General features: G+C 38.7%; 1 protein-coding gene across 1 annotated transcript; it reads left to right on the forward strand.

Moving 5' to 3' along the window:
• Positions 1-2,668: 2,668 nt before the first annotated feature.
• LOC133652425 (serine/arginine-rich splicing factor 3-like) lies at positions 2,669-12,003 on the forward strand. Its single transcript, XM_062051181.1, has 7 exons — positions 2,669-2,822; positions 3,509-3,562; positions 9,339-9,549; positions 9,633-9,767; positions 11,300-11,338; positions 11,408-11,494; positions 11,581-12,003. The coding sequence occupies exons 2-7, from the start codon at positions 3,556-3,558 to the stop codon at positions 11,606-11,608; spliced, it is 507 nt and encodes a 168-aa protein (XP_061907165.1). The 5' UTR covers positions 2,669-2,822; positions 3,509-3,555; the 3' UTR covers positions 11,609-12,003.
• Positions 12,004-12,186: the final 183 nt, after the last annotated feature.

Here is a 12,186-nt window from a genome sequence, read left to right on the forward strand (position 1 = left end):
CGGGGTACCTTGCCTCGAACTCTCACCGAAGCGTCAATAACTTTATTACTAAAACCGGGAAAAGTTGATTCTGACTGTAGTTCTTACCGTCCCATCTCTCTCTTAAACGCTGATTATAAGATTTTAGCTAAAGCACTGGCCCTTCGCCTTGAATCAATTTTACCAAACATCATATCACCTGACCAAACTGGATTTATGAAAAACCGGCACTCTTTTTCCAACATTCGTAGCCTTCTTAACATTATTTTTTCTCCAGCATCCGAGGAGACGCCAGAAGTGGTGGTCTCTTTGGATGCAGAGAAAGCTTTCGACAGGGTGGAGTGGGGATATTTATTGGAGGTCTTAAAGAGGTTTAACATTGGGTCTAAATATATATCTTGGATAGCACTTCTATACTCTTCTCCTAGGGCTGCCGTAAGCACAAATGGGATGTTATCCCAATTTTTCACACTTGGCAGAGGTACACGGCAGGGGTGCCCTCTAAGCCCATTGTTATTTGTTACTGCAATTGAACCCTTGTCCATTGCTCTTAAATCGGCCGGTATCAGTAAAGGAATCCATAGATGCGGTCTAGAACACACACATTCTCTATACGCGGATGATTTACTATTGTTTATATCTGATCCAATCTCTACCATTCCAAAGATTATTGATTTGCTAAACAATTTTGGATCATTCTCTGGCTATAAATTGAATGTCGCTAAGAGTGAATGCTTCCCTGTGAATAATTTGGCCCTTGAGATCCCTGATGGATATTTCCCATTTAAGATGTTTAGGAACAGCTTCAAGTACTTAGGTGTACATATTTGTCGCAAGCTACCAGCTCTCTACAAGGACAATTTTCCACCTCTAATCGACAAACTTAAATTAGATTTGGATAGGTGGAAAGATTTACACATAACTATTGCTGGCAGGGTAAACTGCGTCAAAATGAATGTGCTTCCTCGATTTTTGTATCTGTTTCAATGTTTGCCTATCTTTTTACCCAATTCCTTTTTTTGCATAATAAACAAACTAATTTCATCCTTTATATGGAAAGGCAAGACTCCCAGGATTAGAAGAGAGTTCCTGCAAAGGCATAGGTCCGTAGGTGGTTTATCACTCCCTAATCTAAAATACTACTTTTGGGCAGCTAACATACACAATGTGACTCTATGGATCCAAGAACCTGAATTAATCTGGTGTACATCTGAAGCTAGTTCCTGTTCTACCTCTCTCTTGGATCTACTTACATCAAAATTACCTTATCGACCATCCCAATTTACTTGTAGTCCAATCGTCATTTCTACCCTTAGAATCTGGTCTCAATTTAGAAATACTTTCGGCCTGCAGGGCTTATCCAATCACAGCCCCATTCATAATAACCACCTCTTCCTCCCTCCTAGCACAGATGTAGCGTTTTCTCTATGGAAGCAGTCAAACCTTAGCAGGCTAAAGGACTTATATATTGGTGATGTCTTCGCTAGTTTCAGTGAACTGTGTATAAAATTTGACCTACCAAAATCTCACCTATTTCGATACTTTCAGGTTCGTAATTTTGTTAAATTAAATAGTCTCTTTTTCCCTAATACTCCACCTAATTCGCTAATTGACTCAATTTGAGATATTCCCACAAATCAGAAAGGCCTAATCTCCAAAATCTACATCTTAATATCCCAGTTTAGTAAAACGTCTCTTGATAAAATCAGAGGGAATTGGGAAGAAGAGCTTGGCAGATCTTTAGATGATGGAGATTGGGATTCTGCCTTAACCCGAATTAACAACAGTACATCCTGTTCAAGGCTTAATTTAATACAATTTAAGGTTGTCCACCGTATTTATTTTACTAATTCCAAACTCTCCAAAATATACCCCAATATTTCGGATACTTGTAACAGATGTCACATGTCACCTGCAAACATGACGCACATGTTTTGGTCTTGTCCCCATTTGCTGGACTATTGGACAACTATTTTCAAACACCTTGCTAAGGCATTGGATTTAAACCTGACACCATGTGCAGAAATGGCCATTTTTGGGACGGTATCAGATCCCCAAATAAGGAGAAAATTTAAGGATAGTATCGCCTTTGCATCCTTATTAGCACGTAGGAGAATTTTGCTGGAGTGGAAGTCACCATTTTGCCCCAAAGCCTCCTTATGGCTTAAAGACCTTATGATTTATTTAGATCTGGAGAAAATAAAGTTCAATCTTAGGGGGGCACCTGGGAAGTTTTATTCTGTTTGGGGTGGTGTGGTTGACTACATAGCTAAATTAAAGACGCTATAGGATACATGAAAAGTTCACCTTTCACAAACCAGCTTCCTTTTTTATTTTTTATTTACATTTATTCTGGGTGTATATTTATTATCTGCCTATGTTGAGAAGAAAGTGGTGTACTAATTATTTTCCATTTGTGACTGTACCTTTAACTTATGTAGGACCTGGGGGGGGGGGGGGGTTGTGTGTGTATGGGGTGTGTGTTGGGTTGCTGTTCTTGGAAGTGGGTGGGTAAAAAAAAAAGGAGGAAAATGTGATTACTGTTCTATTGTATAGTGTAATACCTGTCAAATTCAATAAAAACATTTATTAAAAAAAATAAAAAAAATAAAATAAGATAAAAAAAGACACGGAAAAGCAACAAAACAAAAAAAAGAAGAAGAAAACGAAGAAGACCTCAGGGGGCGCTATGTTCAAGTGAGTCCTTGATTTACGAGGATAACACAAAGAAGAAAGCCGCCTCCTTTTCCGGCTGGGCTACCGGCGCTAACAACAAGTCAAGCTAGGAGGAGCTGTCCCAGTGCACTCGCTGATATTTTTCATCGCACACTGCCGCAGAAAGGGTAAGCTCAAATTCAAATCACGTTTAAATTACTCTACGCTCATTTTTCTCGACGTTGATGTCGAGTGAAGTTAGTCAATATGTATTTGGGTCCGGAAAAGGGCTAAATCGATCGACGTGAGAGATGCTAACTTTGCTAAGTAACGTTAGCGACGCATGTTTGATGAGATGGGGGATGGGTTGGGATTCATGACTTCCCTAGAATTTCTCGTTGAATTCAATTTTAATGTTGAGGTTTTATAGATTATCCAGTTTGTGTATACGTCTTTACATTAAAGGCTAAATCCACGCGGCTGTTGTCTTTGAAGATTGTGAATTCATTGTGCTTCCGCAAGCGTGTTAGTGTTCAGTATGAGCACTGCCGCCTTCCATGAATGTTTTCAAGAATGATTGAAATGTTAGTATGGTGTGCTTTAATTGCATCGGTTCTACGTACAGCCGAAATCCTGTTTTATTAAAAGCAAGTTCATTACCTATATATGTCATCTGTTGTTTCCCTAAAAAGTGTTAAAACACAAAGACATACACAAGAAAACTATTCTGTAACGTCACATCAGAGTTGGGTTCTCCATTTTGGTGACAATACCAGTCAACATTACAAAGTAGGCGCTACTTGTCCAATAAATGCCTGATAGTATTTGTTGGCCAGACTAATGATGATTTATTTTTTCCCGTATTGCATTTCAGGTCGGTTTCACTGTAGGACATCACTTCCAACTTTTGAACTTGCTGAAATGGGAGGTATGAGAAGTTATTCCATGTATTCATGATACAATACCACTGTCCCATATAATCAAATTACATGTGATACCAGCAATTTAAGATATGCCAAACTTTACAGGGCTTCCAGGTGTCAATAAACAGCATTAAAACTCATTAAATTAATTTTGTGAGATTTAAGGCCTTAAATGGCATTAAAAAGCATCACATTTGGTGTCCAGAGGCATTTAAAAACTCATACAATTGTAAGCCAGGACCAATTAATGGAATTGTAAAAAAATAACTTAATAACTCTGCCGTTATCAATAAATTGCAATGTCCGTGTGTTTGTTTCTTTGTTTCCGGCTTTCAAACTGGATACAGAGATATCATTTTGTGCATTGCTCTCACCAGTCTGGCACGTTTATTTGACAATGGAATAGCACAAACCGAGGAAACCTTGTCAGTCATCCACAATCTTTGTTTCGGTACATGTGGCATGACCTACTTGCAATTCTCTTCCACATGTTTTCCCGTGTGTAGTAGTGGTAGCGACACTTATTTTAATGTTGGTGCTGTAATTAATCCCTTTTAATACAACAGTCACTTTTAATGTGCACGTTGCATCAAAACCGTAGGAGAAAGCGTTCGCGAAGGTAGGCTGTGTAAACCCTGGAACTGTCGTAACAAGTTGACCAATCACAGCTCTTTTTTTCTAACTTTATTTAACCGCCAAAATGATACACACAATTCAAACAATCAGAACATACAAGTAAACAAGTCTCTATACATTTAAAAAAATATATGTATTTCCAAATATTTTTTATCTTATTTTCAAGCAGTAATTAAGAAATTGAAACAAAACCACTATAAATAAAGAATAAACAAAAGAAACACAAAACGTGCAAGGGACGGCAAAAGAAAAATTGGCCAGAAAACAAAAGCATCATATATTTTTATTTTATTTTGTCTTTGATGGAAATGGTCTGTTGTATGTCTTTTAGGATGTGGGAAGTTTTCATGACCTTTTTGTTACTTCATCATTAGTGAACCTTTGTTAAAGCTTGTCGATTGCAAACCCGGAGGAGTGTTTTGCAGCATGTGCAAAAAGACCTTAAAACTTTGCTCAATTGGCATCAATGCGGTGAAATCATACATGGTCTAGGCTAATAAGTCAGTGATTAAAGGCAGTGTCCCATTTCTTTGGCGTGGCCAATAAAAGCCACATCTGCTGTGTAAAATAAATGAGAATATAAATTAGCGATGTCACGGTGTTACAATTTCTTATTACGGTTATTGTTACCAATATTATCGCGGCTGTTATCGCAATAATTATAAATGTGCTTAAAATTTTCAAAAACTACTTACAGGCAGCATCAAAACTACTGAAATCTTTTAACCAAGTTTAATTTAATAAAACACAAACACATTCAAAATGTATGTATGTAGCTCAAGTAGAAAATGTGCATATGGAAGCAACACAAGTATTATAAACAAAGTAATATGGCAGAAACTAAATAAAAACATAAATATATAAAATGTATGTGAAAATTGTGCAAGGTGGCACCCAATGGCCATAAGATGTAACTGCACTTTTTGTCCATATAGATCAGGGGTCTCAAACATGCGGCCCGCGGGCCAATTGCGGCCCGCGAGACGTTATTGTGCGGCCCGCACCTCAATATAAACGTTTAATGTTAGTGTGGCCCGCGAGTTTTATATGAATGGCGCTTGACAGCGTTGTGTGCGCAGAGCTGAAGCATTCTTGCCAACCCTCCCAATTTTCACCCATCAACATTACTGAGGACATCAATATTGAGGGCACGAGGTTTAAAGTACCTCCACTTTTTCTCCGTACAAGTAATGTGTCTGCACAGTGACATGTTGTATGGGGCTTCAACAGACTCACGTAAGCGACTGCAGTGCATACTTACTCAACAGCCATACATGTTACACTGAAGGTGGCCGTATAAAAAAAACTTTATCAATGTTACAAATATGTGCCACAATGTGAACCCACACCAAACAAGAATGACAAACACATTTTGGGAGAACATCCACACGTAACACAACATAAACACAACAGAACAAATACCCAGAATTCCTTGTAGCCCTAACTCTTCCAGGCTACAAGGAATCTACCAATCATGGTGTGGTATATGGCTCTCGAGGGCCGAACATTGATGTCACTTGCGGGATACAAGCAGAGAAACGTTTTGCTGCTTTTCCACGAGACCCGCACGGCGCTCTTCCTCCCTCTCTCCCTCCCTCCCTCCCTCCCTCGCTCTCTCTCTCTCTCGCTCTCGCTCTCTCGCTCTCTCTCTCTTGCTCTCTCTCGCTGTAAACTCCACAGCGAGAGACCCCCCCCCCCCTCCCATTGGCTCCAGACAGAGACGATTTGTGTTATTTGGGTCCAAAATACTCCTGCGTTAGTGGAAAAGCGGCAAATGAGTGAAAGTGAGAGAAACGTTGCCATGGAGACGAGGATTGTCTTACGTGCCGGGCTGCGGTCACACAGTGACACCTGTCCGTCAGTAATAAAGTCCCCGATAACCTGGACCAATTCAAACCGTTATTAGTTTTTTTTATTGTTTAATTTGCATTGCCTCACACGATGAACACTACATATATTTTTATATGACGCCATATAACACTCCGGGAGCCGTCACTTTTTCCCGGTACTTTCCGCCGACCGCCGTGTTTCTGTCGGGAGAAAAAGCGGAACGACACACATTGCGGAAATAACATTATTCTCCGTGCGTTGGCTAAATACAAATATATTCCACAACCCCAAACATGTCTTTTTCAAAGCGTGCAGTGAAGAGAAAGGTTAGTGATGAGCAAAGACAATTCCAGGAAAAGTGGGAGATGCAATATTTCTTTGTTGAGCACAGGGGCACCCCGACGTGTCTTATTTGCACAGAGAAAGTTGCAATGCACAAGAAATACAATTTAAAACGTCATTATACCACTAAACATGCTGAGGAGTATGCAAAATACCAGGGAGATGAGAGAGTGAACCGGGTTGCACATTATGTATACATTGTTGCTGACTGGAGAAATCGAATTATTATTGTTAGAATAGAATAGAATAGAAAGTACTTTATTGATCCCTGGGGGAAATTGAGCATCACAGTTCGCTCACAATAGACAAGAATAACAATAAATAATATAATATATATATATATATATATATATATATATATATATATATATATATATATATATATATATATATATATATATATAAATATATTCTACATATACTACATATACTCTACATTTAAGTGCAGTCAAGGAACATATGCATTATACAGTCTGATGGCTGTCGGTATGAAGGACTTCCTGTGTCGTTCCGTGTTGCATTTTGGGAGTCTGAGCCTTCCACTGAACGTGCTCATTGTCTCTGCAAGGTCCGAGTGTAGTGGGTGGGAGGTGTTGTCCATAATGGCTATGAGTTTTTGCTACACTTCTCCTCTCGTGTTATTACTTATGACTGATTTATTTACTTAATTCTCATTTTGTTCATTTATATTTTGATTTTATTTTGTGTTGAAAATAAAAATAAAGACATTTAAAAATATTTTTTTTAAGAAATATTTTTTTTAAGAAATCTTTTCTTGCGGCCCAGCCTCACCCAGACTCTGCATCCAGTGGCCCACAGGCAAATTGAGTTTGAGACCCCTGATATAGATAAAAAAAAGTACTGTTCATATATGAGGTCTAGTCTTACACATAGGACTGCACGATTATGGGCAAAATAATAATTATTATTTTTATCAATATTGAAATCACGACTATTGGTCAGGATTATCCATTGTTTGGTAAAACACTGTTGGGGTGTGAATGTGATGCCATCATGTATTTTGTAATGTCTAATAAAAAGGCTATGGATAAATGTTATCAATTTATTTAAATACAAATATTTGTGTTTTTTCTCATTAATAGTATCAACGTGTCAGTTTTTTTAGTACACGATGCCTTTATCACTTTTTACATTTTCATAGAGGTGTTTTTTAAGTTATGTACATACATTTACATGCACTGTGTGTACACGTACAAGCTGTATCAGGACAGATCCATTGAGAGTTTGAGCAGAAATGTGTCGCATAAGAATTAACCATACACCTTAAAACATTATTAAAATGCTATGTCACATGAATGGTTATTCAAATAATATTATGGAATGAAAACCACACAAGTGATGTAAAAACACAAGTAAAGTAAAAAAAACATGGTGTTTACTTTTTGAGGTCAATAGTAAACCCACAAAGTAGTTTGGCTAATGAAAATAAAGCTATAAACAAACTTTGTTCTTCTGTAACAACCTAGTGGTTCAGTGCAACAGTTTGGCCAACAAAAATAAACAGGAGTGATACCTCTTACATCCAATCTTTGTGCCTCACTGACAACTCAGCCGGCGCTTCAATTTCAAGGAAGTAAGCAGTGTTGCCTAAAATGTATTAATAAATGACAGGTTTTCGGTAATTAAACATTTAAACGGTATTACTAACCGTCTGGAATTTTATTGCGGTTTATCATTATATCGTTTACCGTTACATCCCTAATAGAAACACATTCTCACGTTAAACAGTCTTGTGAACCAATTCTTATTCGCAAGAGTAATAGTTAATGTAAACATTTCAACTATTCATTGTCAGATGCTTACAATTTTGTCTATACTGACAATTGTAAGCGTTTGACTACAACTATCTGCAGTAAGACATGGACATAACATTTATTTTAAGTAGCATTAAAAATCACTAAATTAGACTTGCTGGCAACTGTAGAAACCTTGATTAAAAGGGGCTTGTGTACACAAATATTCAAGGAACATTATTGTCATACCAGCACACATGTGATGGCACAAAATTGAATACCCGAGGTCCTAGATTTAGCTCTTGAGTCCAACAAGAACAATAGTATGTACTTAATAATTTAAATAGAATATGGAATAGTGTTATATTTATATAGCGCTTTTTTCTCTAGAGACTCAAAGCGCTTTATGTAGTGAAACCTATTATCTACATATTTTAAGCTACATTGGGTAAAGTGTTTTGCCCAAGGACATAACGGCAGTGATCAGGATGGCGGAAGCGGGAAACGAACCTGGAACCCTTAAGTTGCTGGCACGACCGCTCTACCAACCGATCCAGGCCGTCCCAAATAATAATAATACCTGGGATTTATATAGCGCTTTTCTAAGTACCCAAAGTCGCTTTACATGTTAAAAACCCATCATTCATTCACACCTGGTGGTGGTAAGCTACTTTCGTAGCCACAGCTGCCCTGGGGTAGACTGGCGGAAGCGTGGCTGCCAATTTGCGCCTACGGCCCCTCCGACCACCACCTATCATTCATTCAACATTCATTCACCGGTGTGAGCGGCACCGGGGGCAAGGGTGAAGTGTCCTGCCCAAGGACACAACGGCATGGTAAGAGGCGGGGAGCGAACCTGCAACCCTCAGGTTTCTGACACGGGCGCTCTACCCACTACGCCATGCCGCCCCTAATAAGTAGAGTATGTTATAAACATAATTGTTTAATTGGAGTAGATTATAAATGGGGCACAATAAGTAGTACAATAGAATAGAATGTGATCCTGTAGTGGAAAAACAATGACACCAAACCAAAAAAAAGCCTAGTTCAGCAAAGTTGATGCGTCTGCAAGTTAAGTGTTCCTCGTGTAGGGCAGTGCTGACTTCTCACCTTTTTCTTATACATCTAAATATCATATTTAATAGTTAAACTTGGGTTACTAAATGGAGGCACAGTGAGTCTGAAGCCCTCACTGTCTCAATGTATTCTTTCCCGTCAGACCCATCGTTCAACAGAGACTGTCCACTGGACTGCAAAGTTTATGTTGGAAATCTTGGAAACAATGGAAACAAGTCTGAGATAGAACAGGCTTTTGGATACTTCGGTCCTTTACGAAGTGTATGGGTTGCTCGGAACCCCCCAGGCTTTGCTTTTGTTGAGTTTGAAGATCCCAGAGATGCCTCTGATGCAGTGAGAGAACTGGATGGGAGGTAATAACTTTTCTCAAGAAATGTAGCTTGTTGTATACACACCATTTTGAAATTATATTAATGCTATCTTTATCATTTGGCAGAACAATGTGTGGCTGTCGAGTCCGTGTCGAATTATCCACTGGAGAAAAGCGTTCAAGAAGCCGTGGTCCTCCTCCATCCTGGAGTCGACACTCAAGGGATGACGTCAGGCGCCGAAGCCCCGTAGTTAGACGCAGGTATCTTTCTAAACCTAAAGCATGCATTTTTTAAAAAATGTCTTACACATATGGCTGATTTTCCCACACCCACTGCAGCAAATGACCTCAAAATGTTTGACAATGCCATAGAAATGTAAGTTGACTGCACTGGCAAGATGATCACTTGTGATTATGCACAATGATTTAGGGATCTGTTTGCCTTCAGCTTTACCAGTTCGTCTCAGTACTATGCTTCATTTTGGCAGTGCGAAGTTTTGATAATCTGTCAAAAGCTTTTTAACTTATATTTTCTAGAAATACACTACACTTAGATTTAAAATGCCTTCATTACCAACTTAAATTTTTTAGGGTACATTTCTGTAGGTGTTAATTTTGTTTTGCTGAGTTCAGTTTTCCATTTATTAATAAAACTGAACCCCGTTGCAGAGTCACCACCACGCTTCTCACCATCTGAGTCAGTCAACTAGTCCTCTTTCAGCATCATGTGACTGCTGACCTGCTTGGCTGGTGTTGTCACATGATCCAGGCGCACCGCCAGTCGTCAGGTTCCACCAAGCTTTTGGTTCCTGAGCATGCAGTTCCCGGCATCCTCCTTCTTCTCCAACCTTAACCCAATCAACAGTGGCCCACCTCACATTATCAACCAATCGCCGTCTTTACTCGTACTATTCGCCATGCGACCACTGTATCAACGGGAATTGCCCTTGGCTTACATCCCTCCCCCTAAAGAGAAACTACAACCATCCCCTTCAACCAGCAAACAAGCAACTTCATATCGCCAACATTTGCAGCATGTGGCAGATCCTCTCTGCAATTTGACCTCCCTGTCCATGGCTACCATGCGCCATTTCTTTCTTGTCCAAACCCCCCAAAATAGTAAGTTGCTTTTATCATGCTCTTTGCAGTTATGCGTTTTTCTTTTCCTTTCCAAAGCTCAGTGACATTTTACACTTGACAGATGTGTAGGTTAAATATTCACACAAACATCCCAGTGAAGCGTCAACAAATTCTATTACAATGTAGATCTTATGTTGCATGGCTGAACTACTGGCCCTGTGGGGTGACCTTGCAGTTTTGGTCTCATCAATCGTGCAATATTATTTCACCTCAAGTGCAATTGTGTCCTGTGTAACACAAAAGCAATTTTAATAATTCAATAACACTGCACCTAATTGGTTTGCTAAAATCATTTTAGATCCAGCAAACAGCATAAAATGGCCTTAAATGTATTTTTATTCTATTTTCCCATTATAAAGCACATTTTCTTACCATTATAGGGATGTGATCTAGTTTTTCTCCAATTGAGCCTTGGTGTCAAGCATTGACTTTATCAATAGCAATTTTGACGTGGCTCATCTTTTGGTACTTGCCGGGCAAAATTGGCGTTTAGTAAAAAAGAGCGTTGTCATTTTTGGGGAGTTCCATCAGAATGATCTAATTAGAATGAACTACGCATAACCCAAGTTTTCACATGCATCCCAATGAGGTTGTATGTGTTGGTTAGGATAACCCTTAAATCATCTTTTTTGTCAACTTCACCTACACTTTAGATCACCAAGGAAGAGGAGCCTGAGTCGCAGTCGCAGCAGGCAAGTTATTTTTATTTTTTAATGGCAGTGATTATAAATTATTTAACCTAATTTTCTTTTCTCCTCCAGGTCTGTTTCACGAGACAAACGCAGATATCGGTCTCTTTCCAGAGACAAGAACCGTAAGCGCTCAAGATCATTTTCGCGATCAAGGAGGTATGCTAATGAGGATATTGACAAACTGTTTTACCATCACCCATGTTGAGTTATCATGTCATTTGTTTGTTGTTTTTGTCTTTCAGTCGTTCTCGGTCTAACGACAGAAAATGAGGACATCACAAAATGGCTTGTGTATGGGAACTCCAAATTTTTATAATCATGCTTTCTTTTTAGAATTTTGCCGACTCAAGGTGGTGATAGAGGTGTTCAAGAAACCGTTGTTACAGTCAGTTAACAATAAAGGATTCTGATTCTTTCAGCATGATTGTTTTGAGTGCACGGTTGATTTTTTTAAAATGTCTAAATTTCACATTTGCCACCTGTTACTCAATCTTAAGTTTATGTGTTGGTTTTATTTTGCTAGTCATACGTGATGGGAAAGTCACAAATGTAAGTTTTGGGGTGCTATTTAAAGCTACATCTGTAACTACTTTATGTTGTCATATTCTCAATACAACACACTAATGAAGGTAAACATTTTCGGCAATAAATGTTTTTTTTCTCAAGTAACAGTTGTTGTTTTTTTTCAATTTGATAATGTTTACATAAAAGCATGTAAAACTAAGGTGTGAGTCTGCTTCAAGTGCAAACCAACCACAGGAAGCGTCAAGTCATTCTAAAAAACGCCCACATTAATTACTTAACATCCGCCCAGTCGGGACTGCTGTTTCATTAACACAGGAACTGTC

Source organism: Entelurus aequoreus, linkage group LG01 (genome assembly GCF_033978785.1).
Source record: "Entelurus aequoreus isolate RoL-2023_Sb linkage group LG01, RoL_Eaeq_v1.1, whole genome shotgun sequence".
Taxonomy (NCBI): domain Eukaryota; kingdom Metazoa; phylum Chordata; class Actinopteri; order Syngnathiformes; family Syngnathidae; genus Entelurus; species Entelurus aequoreus.